This window comes from Dendrobates tinctorius, unplaced genomic scaffold (assembly GCF_039654945.1).
Source record: "Dendrobates tinctorius isolate UK_male_01 unplaced genomic scaffold, ASM3965494v1 ptg000196l, whole genome shotgun sequence".
Classification (NCBI taxonomy): Eukaryota; Metazoa; Chordata; class Amphibia; order Anura; family Dendrobatidae; genus Dendrobates; species Dendrobates tinctorius.
This window is the reverse complement of record NW_027361863.1, coordinates 8361020-8383696: the sequence shown is the minus strand read 5'-3', so window position 1 is coordinate 8383696 and position 22677 is coordinate 8361020. Positions and strand designations below refer to the sequence as shown.

The 22677-nt window shown below is 46.1% G+C and overlaps 1 protein-coding gene and 3 non-coding genes across 5 annotated transcripts; all 4 read right to left on the bottom strand.

The window, feature by feature from the left end:
* Positions 1–601: 601 nt before the first annotated feature.
* Positions 602–22183, bottom strand: MORN4 (MORN repeat containing 4). Of its 2 annotated transcripts, none has more exons than XM_073552853.1 (5): positions 22030–22183; positions 9233–9330; positions 8742–8856; positions 7974–8083; positions 602–7047 (listed from the first exon to the last, which is right to left on the bottom strand). In XM_073552853.1, exons 2-5 carry the CDS (start codon positions 9297–9299, stop codon positions 6890–6892), a joined length of 450 nt encoding a protein of 149 aa, XP_073408954.1. In that variant the 5' UTR covers positions 9300–9330; positions 22030–22183; the 3' UTR covers positions 602–6889. The 2 variants fall into 2 exon arrangements, with proteins under 2 accessions (XP_073408954.1, XP_073408955.1); XM_073552854.1 differs by lacking the exon at positions 22030–22183 and adding an exon at positions 9927–10031.
* TRNAY-GUA (transfer RNA tyrosine (anticodon GUA)) lies at positions 10992–11082 on the bottom strand. The gene is given in 2 exon segments: positions 10992–11027; positions 11046–11082. It is a non-coding gene; the product is annotated as a tRNA-Tyr (tRNA).
* Positions 11425–11496, bottom strand: TRNAG-UCC (transfer RNA glycine (anticodon UCC)). Its single transcript has one exon. It is a non-coding gene; the product is annotated as a tRNA-Gly (tRNA).
* Positions 11859–11931, bottom strand: TRNAA-AGC (transfer RNA alanine (anticodon AGC)). Its single transcript has one exon. It is a non-coding gene; the product is annotated as a tRNA-Ala (tRNA).
* Positions 22184–22677: the final 494 nt, after the last annotated feature.

Here is a 22677-nt window from a genome sequence, read left to right as displayed (position 1 = left end):
TGGTCGGGCTTCTGTCTTGCCGCTGCATTTTGCGTCAGGAATAAAAATTCCCCATCACGGATAATAAATTCTTTGTTCTGCCGATCGGTGCAGGCCCCAGTGGTTGGTTTCCTGCGTATATGCGATCGCCTTTAATATATCTACTCCTTGCTATCCTCATTGTGCTCTGGAAAGCTAGCCTCCCACCATGCAAGCAAGACTTAGGGCAACACGGGGACACGCGTGACAAACCTCACAGTGACTTATTGCATTGGGGCCACGTTGCAACTTTTTACTTCCCGTGATAACTGCAAAAAAATCCATTACTGTGACTTTGACCCTATAGACTTGCAACTTTCACGCTACCCTAAGCTTGAAAACAATTGCGCAAATGTCTTGGAAACCTCTTACAAGTTGTCCTTTATCCTCCTGTTGCAGTTACACGAGTGGCCGGTACATGGTGACTCTTTACTTCTGCCAAGCTCCAGTCTTCCGCCCTCCTGTATCCGAGGTCACTCCGGTATTTGCAATGTCTTACGCCGAGGCATCAATAAATGTTCAGAGTCGCCCGTTAGGACCAGCCAAGGATCGGTATACAGAAAGACACCAGGCAAGCCAAGGATTCAGTATGTGACTTTAATGCATTTCAAGTAAAGTAGAATTCAGACATAAGACAACCAAGGCACAATTCTCCAAACAGACAGGTCGTGTAGTGCGTCGTACACATTCAATAACTGCGAGTGAATATTTAGGTAGACACATAAATAAGCGAGAAGTGCTGAAAACACGTCAAATCAATTCACACAATGAACATTTACATACAAATGGCTTCGTAGTGACAAGTGATCCCTTTCGATATATCTCTGCTCCTGAGATTCATTTGCTGGAGCTCAGTTTAGGGTTAAATATGGACTTTAACCCTTAACCCTGTACCTTAATAAAGTTTGAAGGCTTATATGACCCGAATACCAAGAATGAGCTCACCAAAAAGTAATTGCTACCTTCCAGCCTCACCCGTTTCAAAGGTCTACATGACTCAAATACCAAGTGTATACCACCAAAAAGTATCGCTAACCTTCCGAGCTTCACCGTTTCAAAGGTCTACATGACCCAAATAACAAGATTATACCTTCAAAAAGTATCGCTAACCTTCCAAGCTGCACCGTTTCGGAGGTTTATATGACCCAAATACGAAAAGTGGAACCATCAAAGCATGTTGCCACCTTCTCTGAGAATTTGGAGGTCTATATGACCCAAATACCAAGCGTGTTCCACCAAAAAGTATCGCGACCTTGCAAGCTTCAGAATTTAAAGGTTTATATGACTCAAATACCAAAAAGTGGCATCATCATTGTGATTGGTTGATGGGCGACATTTTTTTTTCCATTTGGACATTTTCATACATCTGCCATTATAAACACACAACAAACTGTGCGTTCCGATCCTTCACTCATACTTCCATCGATCTGTCCTCTGCTTCTGGCTAAGCTATCAAGTGTGTGCACGGGACAAATGGCTGAAGCTACAACATTGCGGAATTACACGATGCAGAATTATCTTGCTTTTTGTTTCCAGAGATGCACAATCTGCATACGGCTTAAAGAAATGAAACAATAGAACATTTGTTTTTTACATTAAGACCAATGGAAAACTATTGAGACCATACAGAAAATTGGTGGTGAAGGTGGACGCAGACTTAACGCTTTTTCACTACTAAACCTCCAATTTGCCATAACGGATCCAAAGTTACCCAGCTCTAAGTCTTAAAGGGAATTTACCAGTAAAATCCACCTCCCCACCCCAATCACATATATGAGCCTACAGGTCTTTGAAATGTAAATCCATCTACACCTTTATATCTTCTAACTGTAGTTCATATGCAAATGAGGCGTTAGGTGCTCTGGGCCTGACAGCACTTCTGGAGCCTTTTCCTCCCCAAGTTCTTTCCCCACTCAGCACCAGACTCTTTAGCTTTAACCACACACTTTTTGTTAAGTGCTCTGTCACTCCCAGAGCACTAAACACCTCATTTGCCTATGAACAGAAATGCTAATTTTGGGGGACTACAGCAACTGATAGAAAATATAAATGTGTAGATGGATTTACATTTCAAAGTCCTACATGCAAACATATATAGTCGGGGGTTGATCTTACTGACAGATATATACAGTTGCGGGTTATAAGGTGCCCTGATATAGGAGACTAAAATTGGTGAAAATGGACGATTTCAGCCAAAATGATTGTATCTTGGGTGGAGTTTAGCAAGGAATGATTGACTGATTACACCAAAGTAGTTGGTTAAGAATTTTTGACCAATTGTCAGATTAAAAATCTTTCCCGGTATGAGTTGTTCCATCCTTGACTAGCGTCATTGATAGTTGATCTGCAGATTGAACGATTGTAACAACCAATAGATATGAAAAGGTGTAAAGCTGAATTGGAGCAATGATCGTTCTCCAGATGATCTTTCGTTGAATGGTTCTTCATCCTTGAACCTACTTCTATCCAATGTGTGTGGCCACCTCAAGACAGAACTTTACTAGGATGTTGGGTATCATAGAGGTGATAGACTTTGAAGCCCAGGGATTTATCCTTGAAAATCCCAGGCCGTAGTTGATCATCTACAAGATGCCAGAAACCAAAGCTGTTGGTGGGTTCTTATTTCATCCCATTTTCGGACCTTGGAGGCATTTGGGCAAAGACCCAAATTACAGCCAGTACAAATGCAGCTATAACAATGGGGATGCCACATCTCATGCATCATGGCCGTAATTAGAAAGTTTTTTACTACCCTACAAAAGAAATTTCTGATGGGGAAAGTCAGGAAGGCTCCATACTTTGCAATTTATCTTTGGTCAAGTCTACCTAGGTCAACATTGATGCTTAGTAACTGATGACTATGACACATTCACATAAAAAGTGGTGAAGCACCTAAGAATGGTTCTATCCACTGTGATGAAGATAGAAGAAGATCTTTAAAGGGGGGGAGGCTGTAACACAATGTTGATGGCCACTGACCTGGGCTAGCAATGAGCCACTTATGAGAGTCAGACCATTTGGATCCCCACAGATTAACAGTTTTAGAAAAGCCGAAGTGATTCAGCGAGCATTGTGGCCACTTATCTACTCATCCAGACACAGTGACTCGTCTGCACATATTATTGTGCCTTACAATGCAGCTCAGCCCCATTTAAATGCTGTGGCAAACTTCCAGATATTTAGTATTAGCTAGGTTTTGTTATCATGTAATAACAAAATTTCTGCAATTGGTTTGGTTTAAAACCTGCTATCCGCTCTTCTTCTGCAGCTTGCATATATTTCAATACACTGCAAGCAGCTTCATTCCGCTTAGTCTTCGGCTTCTCATTCTCACTTCTCTCGAATGCTCTTCAATGAGCAAATCTATTTACAATTACTGAAATCAACTGAGATTTCAAAAAGGAGCAAAAAAGGCTTCTTTGGCCCAATAAGAGAAGACTGATACTATTAAGGACCCTTGATAGTTGGGGTCCCTCTGGAAGAACTTGCATTGGGGCACAAGAGCTTCATGGAGCCCACTACTCAAAAACTTCTCCATCACTCAAGGATCTAGCTACCAAGGGTAGAAACTGCTAAGAGTTACAGCATCTGAGGAGGCCTCCTTGTCACTCTAGCATGGCAAAAGGCAAAAACCCAAAGTAAACCTTGGTAATATGAATCCAGAACAAGGGTGTAGGAACAGGAGGAATGGGTCCCAGCACCAAAAGTAGACCATTAAGTGTCAGTGGATGGGGTAACAACGAAATGCCAAGGAAAAGACCAAGAAGATGGAGTGAACATTATATTAATTTTACTTGTTTGCTTCCACCGGTGGCCTGCCCTCCGATACAACATACCGCACCAAGCCCAAGGTGGAAATCTACATTAAGATATTTTCCCCCAAATGCCCCAATTGTATAAATATTTTGGAAATAGGAGAAAATTCCTATCAAAATTCTCTTTTGTTGCATATCAGCCCTACATAGTGGCCAACCATGCCACAACTGTGACTGGACAAGATAAGCATGGGATCCGGGGGTACACACACCAGCTTTTTAACATTTAGATAAGTATTCAATAAGTGAACTATGTCTAGGCTTAGGTGCTGTTACACCTTACGATTGGGTCAAGATATGGGCTGTGTCGGAGGACGCGTTGGGACTGGAGCTAAAGGAAACCACATTCAAAATGGACTATGGCTAATTGGCCAAAATTGGTGCAAAAAATCAACCTTTTCATCATCCGAGGAGTTCACTGATGACTATTCATTAGAAAAGAGTATGTAAATATCCATGGGCTGGAAATAATGCATATGGTGGCCCAATGTAAGAGTGTAGCAAAAGGCATCTAACAAATGGTGGTGTCGTCAATGTTACATAAAGTTTTTGGCCAATACTGACACCTGAATATGTATGGAGCAATTACTATAACCGTCACCAGTCTGTGAGATTATCGGCCATTATCGCCAACCATACCCTAATGACTAAGGACGAGCGTTACATTTAACATTCATGACTGCCAGTGCACGATACCGTGAAATACATTCAACTCGTCCAATAGACATAAAGTAAGAACATCGCGTGGAAGGTTTCCTCCCGGCAGAATCAAAAACATAGTGCAGAAGAAAGATAGTAGAGGACAGGTATCAAACTGGTTACCATTGGCACCATCATGGGTGGTGGTCCCGAGTGTTTAGGGAGCCGCCGCACCTCCCTTCCGGGAGGCCGGAGTGTTGCATCCCCTTCATCTTCAGGATCAGTGGGGGTGCCAGAGGTTGGAGTCCCACTGATAATAAAATGATGGCATGTGATGGAAAACCCCAGCTTGCTCTAAAGTATAAACATTACTAAAATATTTCATAGAAAACCGGTCCCTTTTAGAGGAGGCATCTTATACATGAGCCAATGAAGGGCATTGTGCCCACTCGACAATGACCCAAACCGCCAACAAGGAGGCCTGAAAATAGTGGTATACAAATGCTGCGTCACAACGTGAATCATCTAGAAGGTTCACATGAGGCCTCATGCTCGACTCCTGGTCCTCGACTGGCAGATTTAATTTAGCTGAATTTAAAGGGATGATGCTCCCCTTGGCTGCTGCAGTTACTTCTATTTAGTCATGTGGCCATGGTCCAAATTAAACAAATTCCATTTTTTTGTTTTTACTTTCCCCAACTAAATGGATTATCCAGGAGTAAGATATTGATAACCCAATGTCATCAATATCAGATTGGTGGCACCTCCACCGCACACTGTTGCCTTGGCCATTGGCTGTACACCATGTTCGGAGCCAGAACAGCTCCACACGCCGTGTACTGGCCGTTCTCAGGTACTGCAGCTCAGCCCTCATTGGAATGGTCACTACCCGGTATACAGAGCTGTGAACGTCCGGTAGCAGCAGCTCCAGGTATCAGCTGATCTTATATTGATGACCTATAATAAAAGGTGGATCATCAATGTCTTAATCCAATATTACCCCTTTAAATACTGGAGTAAAGTTTCACTTCAGCAACGGAGTCACCGTCACCTTTAAACATTATACAAACATTGGTCAATTTTTTTTCCCGGAAGGCAAATAATGGGGTGGAAAAAAAAAAAAAAAAAAAAGGATTGGGCATGTTGTTGCGTTTTTATGCCTGAACCTTTGTTCTCATGGGTATCATGGCACAGATAGAAGTGTCTAGCATCTACTCACCTCCCTCTCCCCATTGAGAACATGTCTGCTTGGCTTAAACCAGTATGGAGGCTCGAGAGAAATAGCACGTGGCCAAACATTCATTTGACAACTGTACAAAGTTTCTGGCCGGCTTAGGTTTTCAGTGTTGTTTCTGAATCCACTGACCAAGGCAATATGGCCGGTCGCGGTCTCCACCCCGGCGATACTCTGGTAATAACTTGATGCTTGCCAGCACCTTGTAGCCATCGGCTCAATCATATTCCTAAAAGTTGATTTTGTACCGCTGATATTCGCATTGTGATGGTTGTCAGCCATCTCATCCTATAGTAAACCCGTGTAACCAAGAAGACCACCCCGTACACACATTACCTGAACACTCCTAAAACCCCATGCAAACACTTTTTTTTACCTGTAATATCTCACTTCCGAGAAGGTGCGCCGTAATATCGCTGCCGCTAACAATCCGCCGTAGATTATTTCTATGTGGCTGATACTAACGCGGCAAGGATTTAACTAGACCAATTAAGAAATAAAGGGTTAATGTGGAGTATACAAGGCCCCTTACATAAAATAACACCCTTCTCCTCCCATTTCAGAAGGAAGGTGTCCTTGATTGCCCTTCGTAGGCGGTAGGTCTATGGAAGGGGGCGGGTCCTGTTCAAGAAGGTACCACCCACGAGGAAGCGGGATGGGGCATACCTAAGCATAGGCATGCCCTCCCCTTAGGCGGCGAATGCCTTTGTGGTATAAAATGTCAGTTCATGCTTTCAACAATACACTTGGAGCGTCATGTGTATTGCATTTCAGTCCGATAAATAGAATGCCCATGCAAAAAAAAAAAGTGCAAAGACGAAAGAGAGAAAAAAAAGAACCCTGTGAGGAGAGAACGTGTCGGAATATACCGCAGGGATCGTATTCGTTGCCAGCTGCTGAAGCGGAGGTGGGCTCTATCACTGGAGGAGGCACTGTATCATTTCCATTGCACTTGGAAGGGTTAAGCAGCAGCTTATTACATAGAAGACTCTGTCCCCCATAATAAATAAACATATATATATTTCTATAGCGCTATATGCCATTCGGAGCGTAGAATGCAGCAGTCTGTCTGCTTTTACCAGCAAGCAGTGTAAACAAGCCGAAAAAAGAAAAGAAAAGGTGAGTGCACTTGTAGACCGTGATCGGGGAGACGGCCGTCCTCGGAGGCAGGGACGTCGGCCTCTTAGACTTGGTTGGCAGCCAGGCAGCAGGACGCTTTGGAGGCACTCGTAGCCCTCTGGATTACCGCTTGACATTTCTCTCGCTTCACCAGCTTATTGTTCTCGAAGAGCCCTTCGTTTCGAGGCGCTCCGTGGGAACCGTCGGAAAATGTCAAAAGACCTGAGAGTTTGAAAAAGCGCGAAAAAAAATAAAATAAATAAATTGGAAAGTGGTTGTACATAAAAGTAAAAAATAATAATAAATTAAAGGGGTTATCCAATATTTAATTAAAAAAAAAAAAAAATGCTGTCATAAATAGCGCCGCACCTGTATTCAGGCTGTGTCTGGTACTGCAGCATCAAGGAATGGGGCCAAGCTGCAATAACCAAACACAACTACTTCTGGAAAAGGTCAGCCGCATTTTTCTAATATTCCTTGGCAACCCCTTTGATGATATATAGTATGATTAGAAGTATGTGAACCCCCTGAACACTACTTTATGATAAACCCATGGCCATTATACGGGTAGTCACCCAAGCTCGACCTCTTTAACCGCTGTTTTAGCAGATGTCTACTATAGCTTATAACGAGGGTCACTTCGACGACATCCATATGCCCTAATAGATCACATACATTGGGGTGGTCTTTGTGCCCTTTCGGGATAGGTGAGGGTCTGGATTCCAAGATTTCCCCCCAATCACTAATATAAAGGGGCCATTTGATTTTGTAAGGACAAAGCCCCCTTAGCTCCCACTAGCTTGAACAGGGACTAGATAACCTTTCTTGATTCACAAAGCTGGCCATACACATTAGACTAAGGTCTTCGGAGACATTCGGGAGATGTTTTACCCATGTGGGGGGTAAAACTGATTGGCCATGTCGAATTTCAACACGCCTGATCATTTATTCTCAAGGGAGATAAGCCGATCTGGTATCGGTTATCTTCTTTTCCAATGACACCCATGCATGCATGTGTAAAGGGGAGTGGTGGGAATAGTTGCTGGGTCAAATGGGTCGAAAGACAATGTTCTTATTTGTTAGAATTTCTAAAGATAAACGACGGTAACAGAAAACAAGATTGCATCACTTGACAGCAGTCGCCTTACCGTAGCCTTCCACGCGCCCCCCTTTAAATTCACCCTCATATTTCATGCTGTCGTATCGGGTGAATACCCCGGCTCCTTGAAATTTTCCTTGAATGAACTCCCCTTCGTACCTTGTTCGTATTCAGAACAAATAACACATTGTCAATGACAATAAACAATTAGGAATCAATTAGGGAGCACGAGATTCGCTTTATCGCTTTATCAGTGCAAGTGTGTGTTTACTTAATAATTGCAAAAAGTCTTAGAATGGAATCACTAAAATAGAGCAAAACCCCCCCCAAAAAAAAATTCCTGAAAACTGAGGAAAACAAAACAAAACCGGACCAAAATAATAAACAAACCCCCCCCCCGTAACTTCTTATCCCTTCCCAAAAAGAAACAAAACGACAAAGTAATCGAAGGTCCCTCAAAGTTAGTGCTTTCCATGATGATGAGCAAATGTTTCCCGAAAGCTGGGAAATTGCTGTCACTCACCCTGCTTCTATCACCGCCCCCTGATGACGTCTCATTTCAATTAACGAGGCGACGGGGACTGAAGTCGTGGGATGGCCGTGACAGAAGCTGGAGAAAGTGACCGCCGCGTTGCCCACCATGATGAAGCTTCATTTCAGGGTTGAAATTGAATTAGCTGAAGTGATAGCGGCCCCAGCCGCCACCCCGATGACGATCTGTTTAAGAATACCCAGAGAATTCAGGAAGACTAAAACGAATTGTTGGAAGTCAGAAAAAAAACCTATACAGTTGGCTCATTTTTTGATTTTCACTTACCTTGAGCCATCTGGAAAGGTCAGAACCCCACAGCCACTGAAAAGTCCATTCTCAAACTGCCCTACGTACATGGCTCCATCTGCAAATAATAATTGGCCCAGGCCGTGCCTCCGACCTGCGAGTAGAGAGTGATGGACATGTTAGTTCACGACTATAGAATTACAAAAACATGGCTGCCATCTATGACAATTCCACATGGACATGTGTAGCCAATCAATTGCTGCGGTGGTGAACTCAGTGGTGTTGGTTGCAGCCATTGATTGCCTGCAGCGGTCAGATGCCCGTGTTGAAACATCATCATGGCAGGAGGACATCATCGTGACGCCAGTGTGAAACCTTGAAGTGGAGGAACTGGAGTCATGGGGAATTGATAAGGCGAGTTTTGATCAAGGGCTTGGACAATCCCTTTAAGTCAGTGAAGTGGGAGCCATTTTTTGTGAATGGGATGCATAAAATAACCAATTCGGGCTGATCACAGGCCGGGCCCTTACCCTCTCTCCATTCTCCGTGATATTCCTCCCCGGTGGAATATGTAAAGGAACCTTTAATCAGCGTCATGACTCCGGGAGGTCACAGGGAAGGGTGAAAACTGTTAGGAAAAAAAAGAGAATATGTGTCAGTCCTTACTGCAGGTCAGCAATATTTAATTACTAGGGGGTCCGGTTTCCGACACTCCCACCAATCCCGCAAGTTTAAGTACGACACCACGGGTGGGCAACCAATGAGTGGTTGGGGCACAAGCTTGAGTAACATTTGGCCTTGATTTGTTGAGAGTTAGACCCTCACTGATCAAATCTCAACTTCAGGAAAGCCCCTTTAATAAAAGAGATACTTCTATCTTTTAAGATGTACTTCAGCTGCTGAGGAACCTCTTTTTGAAGAGTTTCATGTCGTGTGTGTGCAGCAGCTGATTTGTGTAATACAACGTCCTTCAAAATGTCCTCCACGTATTGTGTCCATAACAGTGCCCCCATACTGTGCCAGCCATAGTTTGTATAAACAGTGCCGTCAGTATCAAACACAATGCCCATAACAACATAATAACAGTGCCAGTGGTCACCATTGTGCCCCTTATACATGGTCATCCTTATATGCTACAACACAGTGCCCGCCACAATGCGCAAAGCCACCAAGCGAGTAATTAAAGGGGACCTATCACTTTCCATAAATCTGTATTTTTTTTACCTGGTGTAAATGCCACTCTTCTCTCGAATCCGGCGTTGTTTTTCTTTTGTTCCTACCCCTCTCTGTTCCGGAGATATGGCCTCATCTTTCCTGTACATAAATGTAATCTTGTTAACAATTGGGTGTGGTCTTAAACTCTTCTCTGTGGGCGTCTCCTTGAGGACAGCGCCTGGTTGGCTACCGATACTAGAGTTATGTCCCTGAAAGAAGGGGCCGTATCTCAGGAACAAAGAGGCGCAGGAACAAAAGAAAAACAACGTCGGATTCAGGAGAACAGCGGCATTTACACCAGGTAAAACAATTCCATATCAACAGCAAGTGACATATCCCCTTTAAATACTACACCCTTAGTACCAAGCACACAGTGGCACACTGCCAACCAGGATGGCCAACCGTCCAGAAATGACCGGACAGTCTGTAAAGATTGGTCACTTTTTTGCCCTGTCTGTAAAAAAAAGTAAGATGTTGGTGATACTTTTTGAAGCTGATGAAACTTCTGCAGATTATTGTGACTTTTTATCATTATTGTAGAGTCTGCAGTGAATGCAGCCGAGGTCTCATATCAGAACTATGGGCTTTAGACATTTATCACCCATAATCAATGCGTCGTAAAAAATATTGTCGGTCCGTGATTTTTTGGTAACCTGTGTAGAAAAAAAAAAAAGTCAAGTTGGCAACCCTGTTGTAAAAAGGCAGAAAATGATGAATTTCAACTTCTTCGCTGCCCTTCAAACCTTCATAAACATCAAATTTACCATGTAAATCACAAATATGGGATTCCAATAATATCGCTGCCATGTAAGCAATGCTACAATGCCATATGCCAGGGTCTCCCAAGTATTGCTAAAGTGATTATTCCATTTTGTGCAGTACAGTGGTGCCCCCTGGTGTATTATTAGATTTTTCATTGTATTTTTTAAATGCATATAACATTATTATTTTAAAAGAATAAAAAAATAATTTTCCTTGACAGTAAAAAACCCTAAAAACTATACAATAAATGTATAGTATAATAAATAATGTAATTAAAGAGATTTAAAAAAAAAAAATAAAAATAAAATAATCTCCTTCGAGCCGGAATCGAACCAGCGACCTAAGGATTACAGCCTTGTATTGCCACTACAGTCCTCCGCTCTACCAGCTGAGCTATCGAAGGAACCCGCTGGCCTTCCGTGCTGCTGAGGAGATAGACACACGCCACCATAGGCTGCAGTATTCATACTGCGATCCACAACAGCAGTTACAGCCATTGTCAGCGCTCACAACCAAAGCACCTTCCTCAAAACACATTCTGTGCTCACAACCAAAGCACCTCCCCAAACACATCCTGTACTAACTATACTTACTGAGGACACAATCATGGAGGAAGTCTAGTATTTCTTAAAAAAATAAAAAATAAATAAAAAAATATAATTATCACAAAGCAATAAAAACATATAGAAGTGTCAGTTATATAAAGAAAATATTTTTGCAGGAAGACAGAGAAAAAAAAAATTACTGCGTTGGCCGGGAATCGAACCCGGGTCAACTGCTTGGAAGGCAGCTATGCTCACCACTATACCACCAACGCTTTGTATTTACACATTGTGTTCCTTTCTGTCTAGTCTGATGGAACGGTCAACTGCTGCAAATACATCATAATATTCGTCTTTACTGTAACTGCAAACACTTAACCCTTAGTATATCAGTCAATTTTATTATATGACTAGTTAATACATTAGTACACCTCTTTCCCAGACGTGTTGGTAGTTTCCCCCTCCACTGCTATATTATAACATTTCACAGGGTGGATGAGAGAAACAGAAAGCAGTGAAAATAAAGTGTTTTTTTTTTTTTTTTTTTAACAATAGCAAAAATTGAGAAATCGAATTATAATTAAATGAAAGTAAAACTTAGAATCAAAATATTAAGCACGAATACACAGAAAAATAATGGAGGATGCGGGCATCGATCCCGCTACCTCTCGCATGCTAAGCGAGCGCTCTACCATTTGAGCTAATCCCCCGTTTATTTTTGCTGATTGGGGTGGTGAGGGCAGTCACATGATGTATTGCAGTAAAATGTCTAAAACAAAACAGAACCCTCAAAATATCAATTCATAATTGTTTTTTGGGTTCTGATTTTATGGGGGGGGGGCAGTGAATATGATCTGACAACACGATTCTACAGGTTGTTAACGGTTACGATGATACCGTACTTGTATATTATTTTTAAGTAATGAAAAGAATTTAATTTGTTAAAAAAAATAGTGTCGTTTTTATTGATAATATTTTAGGGCGTTTTTCCATATTTTGCTCGCTTTTTATATAATACTAGCTGAAGAGCCCGGCGCTGCCCGGGCATAGTAACTAATTATCCTCCATCCCATAGTCCTGTGCCCATATACCCATCATACATATCCACCATCCCATAGTCCCGTGCCCATATACCCATCACACATCCTCCATCCCATAGTCGAGTGCCCATATACCCATCATACATATTCGCCATCCCATAGTCGAGTGCCCATATACCCATCATACATATCCGCCATCCCATAGTCCAGTGCCCATATACCCATCACACATCCTTCATCTCATAGTCCCGTGCCCATATACCCATCCTCCATCCCATAGTCCCATGCCCATATACCTATCACACATCCTCCATCCCATAGGCCCGTGCCCATACACCCATCATACATATCCTCCATCCCATAGTGGAGTGCCCATATACCCATCACACATCCTCCATCCCATAGACCCGTGCCCATATACCCATCACACATGCTCCATCCCATAGTCCCATGCCCATATAACCATCATACATATTCGCCATCCCATAGTCCCATGCCCATATAACCATCATACATATTCGCCATCCCATAGTCGAGTGCCCATATACCCATCACTAGTGTTGAGCATTCCGATACCGCAAGTATCGGGTATCGGCCGATACTTGCTGTATCGGAATTCCGATACCGACTTCCGATATTTTTTCAATATCGGAATTCGGCATCGGAATCGGAAGTTCAGTTGATTGACGGCCTGACGTCATCATGATGCGCGGTGTGTGCGCATCATGATGCGCCGTCATTTCGGGCCTTCCGGGGGTCTCTGCCGGCCTGCCGGGGGGCTGTGCCGGCCTGCCGGGGGGCTGTGCCGGCCTGCCGGGGGGCTGTGTGGACTGCCCGGGGTCTCTGCCGGCCTGCCGGGGGGCTGTGCCGGCCTGCCGGTGGTCTGTGCACCCTGTGGGGGTCTGTACCGGCCTGCCGGGGGGCTGTGCCGGCCTGCCGGGGGGCTGTGCCGGCCTGCCGGGGGGCTGTGCTGATGTCCGGGGGTCTGTGCAAGCATCGTCCGATGGGACTACAAGTCCCATCGGGCGATGCCTGCTACCATGACAGTGATTGACACATTAGCCAATGATGGGACAGTAGTAGTCCCATCATCCGGCTAATGTGTTAAATGTTAAAAAAAAAAAAAAAAAAATACTACATACATACTACATGCATGCTACATGCTACATACATACTACATATATACTACATACATGCTACATACATACTACATGCTACATACATACTACATGCATGCTACATACATACTACATACATGCTACATACATACTACATACATACTACATGCATGCTACATACATACTACATGCTACATACATACTACATATATACTACATACATACTACATACATGCTACATACATACTGCATGCTACATACATACTACATACATACTACATACATACTACATGCATGCTACATACATACTACATGCATACTACATGCTACATACATACCATACATACTACATACTACATATATACTACATGCATGCTACATACATACTACATGCTACATACATACCACATACATACTACATATATACTACATGCATGCTACATACATACTACATGCTACATACATACCACATACATACTATATACATACTACATGCTACATACATACTACATACATACTACATGAATGCTACATACATACTACATGCTACATACATGCTACATACATACTACATGCTACATACATACCACATACATACTACATACATGCTACATATATACTACATGCATGCTACATACATACTACATATATACTACATGCATGCTACATACATGCTACATGCATGCTACATACATACTACATACATACTACATGCTACATACATACCACATATATACTACATACATACAATACATTCATACAATACATACATAGACATACAGTACATATAACATAGAGTAACATACTTACCAATACTTGTCACATTGTTCCCCGAAGCCATTGTCTTTCCGGAATAAATATTAACATAACAAACCACAAAAATACTCACCCACGATCCGAAGCAGTCCACGAGTGTGTCCCACGACGATCTTGGGTAGAGAACTGCAGCATCAGCTGTTGCTGCCGTTCTCTACGGGCTGCAGGAATCCAATGACGGAAGGTAGGTATCCTTCCGCACTGTATTCCTCCGCCACTTAAAAAAAAAAAAGTCCCTAGTCTCACTTTATGCCATTGCTGCGTGGGAATTTCCCACACAGCAATGGCATAAAGTGAGACTAGGGACTTTTTTTTTTTTTTTTAAGTGGCGGAGGAATACAGTGCGGAAGGATACCTACCTTCCGTCATTGGATTCCTGCAGCCCGTAGAGAACGGCAGCATCATCTGATGCTGCCGTTCTCTACCCAAGATCGTCGTGGGACACACTCGTGGACTGCTTCGGATCGTGGGTGAGTATTTTTGTGGTTTGTTATGTTAATATTTATTCCGGAAAGACAATGGCTTCGGGGAACAATGTGACAAGTATTGGTAAGTATGTTACTCTATGTTATATGTACTGTATGTCTATGTATGTATTGTATGTATGTAGTATATATGTGGTATGTATGTAGCATGTAGTATGTATGTAGTATGTATGTAGCATGCATGTAGCATGCAGTATGTATGTAGCATGCATGTAGTATATATGTAGTATGTATGTAGCATGTAGTATGTATGTAGCATGCATGTAGTATGTATGTAGCATGTATGTAGCATGCATGTAGTATATGTAGTATGTATGTAGCATGTAGTATGCATGTAGTATGTATGTAGCATGCATGTAGTATGTATATGGTATGTATGTAGCATGTAGTATGTATGTAGCATGCATGTAGTATATATGTGTTATGTATGTGGTATGTATGTAGCATGCATGTAGCATGCATGTAGTATGTATGTAGTATATATGTAGAATGTATGTAGCATGTAGTATGTATGTAGTATGTATGTAGTATGTATGTAGCATGCATGTAGCATGCAGTATGTATGTAGCATGCATGTAGTATATATGTAGTATGTATGTAGCATGTAGTATGTAGCATGCATGTAGTATATATGTAGTATGTAGCATGTAGTATGTATGTAGCATGCATGTAGTATATATGTGTTATGTATGTAGCATGTAGCATGCATGTAGCATGTATGTAGTATATATGTGGTATGTATGTAGCATGCAGTATGTATGTAGCATGCATGTAGTATATATGTAGTATGTATGTTGCATGTAGTATGAATGTAGCATGTATGTAGTATGTAGTATGAATGTAGCATGTATGTAGTATGCAGCATGTAATTTTTTTTTTTTTTTTTTTTACATTTAACACATTAGCCGGATGATGGGACTACTACTGTCCCATCATTGGCTAATGTGTCAATCACTGTCATGGTAGCAGGCATCGCCCGATGGGACTTGTAGTCCCATCGGACGATGCCTGCACAGACCCCCGGAGCCTGCACAGACCACCGGCAGGCCGGCACAGCCCCCCGGCAGGCCGGCACAGCCCCCCGGAGCCGGCACAGCCCCCCGGCAGGCCGGCACAGCCCCCCGGCAGGCCGGCACAGACCACCGGAGGCTGCACAGACCCCCTGGCAGGCCGGCACAGCCCCCCGAAAGGCCCGTACAGACCCCAGAGAGGCTGTACAAGGGCAGGAAAGGGTTTTTCTTATTCCGATACCGGAAGTCCCATAGACTTGAATGGGACTTCCGGTATCGGAATCGGCGATACCGATACTTTTTTTAAAGATCGGCCGATACCATCCGATACGATACTTTGAAGTATCGGACGGTATCGCTCAACTCTACCCATCACACATCCTCCATCCCATAGTCCCGTTCCCATATACCCGTCATACATCCTCCATTCCATAGTCCCGTTCCCATATACCCATCATACACATCCTCCATTCCATAGTCCCGTTCCCATATACCCATCATACATATCCTCCATCCCATAGTCCCGTTCCCATATACCCGTCATACATATCCTCCATCCCATAGTCCCTTGCCCATATACCCATCATACATATCCTCCATCCCATAGTCCCGTTCCCATATACCCATCATACATCCTCCATCCCATAGTCCCGTGCCCATATACCCATCGTACATATCCTCCATCCCATAGTCCGGTGCCCATATACTCATCATACATATCCTCCATTCCATAGTCAACCATTATGACATCATATTGAGCGGCGGCAGGGCTTGCAACGTATGATGACATCAGCGTCGCTATGGCAACTATTGTGACATCTAATGAGGGGCGGGGCTTGATACACACACACACTTTTTCCCCCAGTATGTAGATAGGGGCAAAATTGTTTGGTGAATTGGAATGCGTGGGGTTAAAATTTCGCCTCACAACATAGCCTATGACGCTCTCGGGGTCCAGACGTGTGACTGTGCCAAATTTAGTGGCTGTAGCTGCGATGGTGCGGATGCCAATCCCGGACATACACACACACACACACTTTGAGCTTTATATATTATTTAATATTTGATAGGACGAGTCGAACCCCCCCCCCCTCTTTACGGGGTTTTACGGTGAGGGTTAAATAACGTTATATTAGGACAGATCAGACTCTTACGGAGGAGTCAATGCAGCATGGGTCTACTTCTCTCTTTTTTTTTTTTTTTTTTTTACTGGAAAAAGGTTGGTGCTGCAAATGTTTATATATATAAAAATAAATAAGTAAAATATTTTACTTTATTTTTTTTCCTTCCCTAGGGAATCTAACCTGGGATCGTTGGATCCCTTGTTCTATATACAGGGAATTTAGATTGTGAGCCCCAATGGGGACAGAGATGATGAGGTCTGCACGGCGCTGCACACTTAAATGGCGCCATATAAGCAAGTGAAAAAAAACAAAACTGTATATATATATATATATATATATATATCTCAATCCTGCTGTTTTGTAATATATAGGGAAGATAATGGTCTCCTATCAAACCTAGCCTGTAACCGCGACACTACATGGAGACAGTAGCGCTACCGATGACACTTAACCATCACGTTCCAGCCTCAGTGAGAACCACATCGAGGCCAAAGTCACACGACCGTATAAAAAAAATAAAAATAAATAAATTTGGCACGATTTTCATCCAGATTCATCTCATCTGGAATCTCACCCAGAAAAAAAAAAACGGATGATTGTGATCCATAGGCAATCCATTTGTACACATTTTATTTAGTTTACTCATTTATATTGCGCCTTTAATTCCACTGCGCTTTACAGACATCATCATCGGCAATTATTAGAATTTACAAGACCAAAACACAGTTTCATAGGTTAAGGAATTGCAACGTACCCGCTAAAATAGACGGGACCCACGGACTCGTATAAGCGGCAAGTGTCATCTTAATCTCAAATACATTTTATTTATCTATTTATTTAAACGTCAGATTGTGGATCTAGTCCTAAATACACCGGACACCAGCAGCAATTTTCTTTCCTGAAGCCCTAAAAGTATCCGGCGGCCGCACGCGGGCACTCGATGTCATTCAGTCTAGAGGGCGGGTGGGATGGTGTAATCATGTAATGGACGGTGCGGCCCCCTCCTCAGGGGCGATGTCACAATTCCCAGAACACCACTTGTCTTAATAACAGTAAAGAATAAGAAGAGCCACCCAGCCCGCCCCTGTAACACAGACCGTCCCCTGCTCCGGGACGGCTCACCACGCGGCAGCGCTCTTTCTTTAGATCTCATCCACGCACGGGTCACTAAGGGCGAAAAAAACGACGCCGCGCCTTTCATCTACAAAAAACTCATCTATTTTCCAAGCAGACGATGCGTCAGGAATCAGGAATCGCTTCTTTGTAGTTTTGTAAACCAGAAGTGGGGTTTTTTTTGCCTTGTTTTGCTCTTGAATGCGTTTTGTATCTTTTAATTGGATGTTTTAAAAAAAAGCCATTAAACCGTGACAAGAGCGTTTCCTGACGTACTGAGAGTTCCTAGCAGGAGACACCAGAACAACGGCCGGGTCGATACTCTTAAAACGTTTTTCGCCTTACAAACCTGAAGTGTTTAAAATATGTTCAAAAGCCTGAGCGTGATAAAGAGGTATAAATATGTGACTCTTCAGACGTTGTATTAGTCTGTAAGCCTGAAGAAGAGACCCGAGGAGTCTCGGAAGCTTGCAATGTGTTAGGGTGCGTGCACACGTTGTGGAATCTGCTGCGGAGTTTTCCACGTGGATTTTGCAAAATCCGCAGGTCAAAAGACCCGCGCTTTATCTGCGGATTAGCCTGCGGTTTCACACCTGATTATGGAGCAGGTGTAAAACCGCTGCGGAATCCGCACAAAGAATTGACATGCTGCGGATTAGAAACCGCAGAAAAATCTGCAGCATGTGCACAGCGTTTTTGGTTTTTCATAGATTTTAATGGTACTGTAGGGCCAAATCCGCTGTGGATCCGCGTGTGCTCACACCCTTACCATCTTTTCAGTTCGCCATTAAAAGGTATCAACCACTGAGGACTCTCAATTCTGACTATTTGACTGTGACCAGCGAGTCGTTTTCACATTGGTATTAATAGCACCGCTCTTTTGATAGTTTTGTTAGCGCTTTTTCTGCCATTTTTTTGGTGGACCTGCTCATATAAATGGCAGAAAAATACGCAGTGTGAACATTCTCTTACGGCTAAGTGTAGAACCGCGGCCCATAAATACAAAACGCAGCTCTTGTGTGGACAGCGAAACAGCAGGTAAAGCAAAACCACAAAGCCCGAAATTATTCCAACAAAGTATCCCCTGGGGACGGAGCACAACATCAACAACTGCATAATATAATGAGCTGGAACGGGGTGGGGGGGGTGTGTTTTTTTCATTTGCATCTATTTATCTTAAGTCTCTTTTATGTGTTCACTTTTTATCTGTAACACAAGTTTTGTGACTTGTTAATGGAACATGCAACTTATTGTGTTAAAAAGGCAATAAGAACAAGCGCAGGCGGCCACGTCACCCCTCCCCAGAGCGAGTGCAGGCAGCCAAAGACCTGGGCAGCGGCAGCACAGACACACAGGCAGCAGCGGCACAGACACTAGGGCGGCAGCAGCGGCACAGACACTAGGGCGGCAGCACAGACACTAGGGCGGCGGCACAGACACTAGGGCGGCGGCACAGACACTAGGGCGGCGGCAGCGGCACAGACACTAGGGCGGCAGCAGCGGCACAGACACTAGGGCGGCAGCAGCGGCACAGACACTAGGGCGGCAGCAGCGGCACAGACACTAGGGCGGCAGCAGCGGCACAGACACTAGGGCGGCAGCAGCGGCACAGACACTAGGGCGGCAGCAGCGGCACAGACACTAGGGCGGCAGCACAGACACTAGGGCGGCGGCACAGACACTAGGGCGGCGGCACAGACACTAGGGCGGCGGCACAGACACTAGGGCGGCGGCACAGACACTAGGGCGGCGGCAGCGGCACAGACACTAGGGCGGCGGCAGCGGCACAGACACTAGGGCGGCGGCAGCGGCACAGACACTAGGGCGGCAGCAGCGGCACAGACACTAGGGCGGCAGCAGCGGCACAGACACTAGGGCAGCAGCAGCGGCACAGACACTAGGGCAGCAGCAGCGGCACAGACACTAGGGCAGCAGCAGCGGCACAGACACTAGGGCAGCAGCAGCGGCACAGACACTAGGGCAGCAGCAGCGGCACAGACACTAGGGCAGCAGCAGCGGCACAGACACTAGGGCAGCAGCAGCAGCGGCACAGACACTAGGGCGGCAGCAGCAGCGGCACAGACACTAGGACGGCAGCGGCACAGACACTAGGGCAGCAGCAGCGGCACAGACACTAGGGCAGCAGCAGCGGCACAGACACTAGGGCAGCAGCAGCGGCACAGACACTAGGGCAGCAGCAGCGGCACAGACACTAGGGCAGCAGCAGCGGCACAGACACTAGGGCAGCAGCAGCGGCACAGACACTAGGGCAGCGGCACAGACACTAGGGCAGCAGCAGCGGCACAGACACTAGGACGGCAGCGGCACAGACACTAGGGCAGCAGCGGCACAGACACTAGGGCAGCAGCGGCACAGACACTAGGGCAGCAGCGGCACAGACACTAGGGCAGCAGCGGCACAGACACTAGGGCAGCAGCAGCGGCACAGACACTAGGACGGCAGCGGCACAGACACTAGGGCAGCAGCAGCGGCACAGACACTAGGACGGCAGCGGCACAGACACTAGGGCAGCAGCAGCGGCACAGACACTAGGGCAGCAGCAGCGGCACAGACACTAGGGCAGCAGCAGCGGCACAGACACTAGGGCAGCAGCAGCGGCACAGACACTAGGGCGGCAGCAGCAGCGGCACAGACACTAGGGCGGCAGCAGCAGCGGCACAGACACTAGGGCGGCAGCAGCAGCGGCACAGACACTAGGGCGGCAGCAGCAGCGGCACAGACACTAGGGCGGCAGCAGCAGCGGCACAGACACTAGGGCGGCAGCAGCAGCGGCACAGACACTAGGGCGGCAGCAGCAGCGGCACAGACACTAGGGCGGCAGCAGCAGCGGCACAGACACTAGGGCGGCAGCAGCAGCGGCACAGACACTAGGGCGGCAGCAGCAGCGGCACAGACACTAGGGCGGCAGCAGCAGCGGCACAGACACTAGGGCGGCAGCAGCAGCGGCACAGACACTAGGGCGGCAGCAGCAGCGGCACAGACACTAGGGCGGCAGCAGCGGCACAGACACTAGGGCAGCGGCACAGACACTAGGGCGGCAGCAGCAGCGGCACAGACACTAGGGCGGCAGCAGCAGCGGCACAGACACTAGGGCAGCAGCAGCGGCACAGACACTAGGGCAGCGGCACAGACACTAGGGCAGCAGCAGCGGCACAGACACTAGGACGGCAGCGGCACAGACACTAGGGCAGCAGCGGCACAGACACTAGGGCAGCAGCGGCACAGACACTAGGGCAGCAGCGGCACAGACACTAGGGCAGCAGCAGCGGCACAGACACTAGGACGGCAGCGGCACAGACACTAGGGCAGCAGCAGCGGCACAGACACTAGGACGGCAGCGGCACAGACACTAGGGCAGCAGCAGCGGCACAGACACTAGGGCAGCAGCAGCGGCACAGACACTAGGGCAGCAGCAGCGGCACAGACACTAGGGCGGCAGCAGCAGCGGCACAGACACTAGGGCGGCAGCAGCAGCGGCACAGACACTAGGGCGGCAGCAGCAGCGGCACAGACACTAGGGCGGCAGCAGCAGCGGCACAGACACTAGGGCGGCAGCAGCAGCGGCACAGACACTAGGGCGGCAGCAGCAGCGGCACAGACACTAGGGCGGCAGCAGCAGCGGCACAGACACTAGGGCGGCAGCAGCAGCGGCACAGACACTAGGGCGGCAGCAGCAGCGGCACAGACACTAGGGCGGCAGCAGCAGCGGCACAGACACTAGGACGGCAGCAGCAGCGGCACAGACACTAGGGCGGCAGCAGCAGCGGCACAGACACTAGGGCGGCAGCAGCAGCGGCACAGACACTAGGGCGGCAGCAGCAGCGGCACAGACACTAGGGCGGCAGCAGCAGCGGCACAGACACTAGGGCGGCAGCAGCAGCGGCACAGACACTAGGGCGGCAGCAGCAGCGGCACAGACACTAGGGCGGCAGCAGCAGCGGCAAAGACACTAGGGCGGCAGCAGCAGCGGCACAGACACTAGGGCGGCAGCAGCAGCGGCACAGACACTAGGGCGGCAGCAGGTGACGCTCACACGTCGGTGAATCTCCCACTAGGGGCAGGCAGGGTGTTGGACACTTACAGTTCCGGCTTGTGGCCCTCGGGGCTCTCCATACACCTCGCCGCTCAGTCCTGGCTCTGCTCCTGTCTCCTTCACCCCCCTCCCCCGGTATCTGTAGGGATCCGATGGTTGTTGTCATGACAACATAGCTCATCGACGCCTGCGATTTGCTACATACTGACACAAGGAAAACCTACAGCGGCCATTTTTAAAGATGGAAAATATGGATAGAACCGTCACGTTCCAGCAAATCCTTTTCTTCATTTTGTCCCTACACATAATAAATAAACTGAAACCTGACTCGGGTTCCAATATTTAACAACTTGTTTTTAAAAATGAGAAGTGATTTCTTTTTTTTTTTTATATATATACCGACACATTTTTAGCGGCCATTTTTGAAAAGGGCAATATGATGACGTCACAACAGCGCCGAGAAACCACGCCCCGCCCCCGATCTGTAGCATTTAATTCACTCATGCTCTGAGTGGGCGGAGTCTTCTGTTTACCACGCCTCCTTACGTCCGCCATTAGTTGCGGAAGTGTCTGCCGTTGTCACAACAACGTTCATCGTCGACCACTGTGATTGGACGACCTCAGGAACTAGGAAAGACGCCATGTTTAGTGAGGGAAAACAAATGAACGTGACATTAGACATCTCTCTTATCGCTC

What these genes read in the sequence shown, in the direction of transcription:
- MORN4 (XM_073552853.1), bottom strand. Translation starts at nt 9,299, where the DNA reads ATGACGCTGATTAAAGGTTCCTTTACATATTCCACCGGGGAGGAATAT. An exon ending in TCACGGAGAATGGAGAGAGG is followed by an intron (nt 8,857 to 9,232) that starts GTAAGGGCCCGG and finishes CTCTACTCGCAG; the next exon opens with GTCGGAGGCACGGCCTGGGC. An exon ending in ACCTTTCCAGATGGCTCAAG is followed by an intron (nt 8,084 to 8,741) that starts GTAAGTGAAAAT and finishes AATACGAACAAG; the next exon opens with GTACGAAGGGGAGTTCATTC.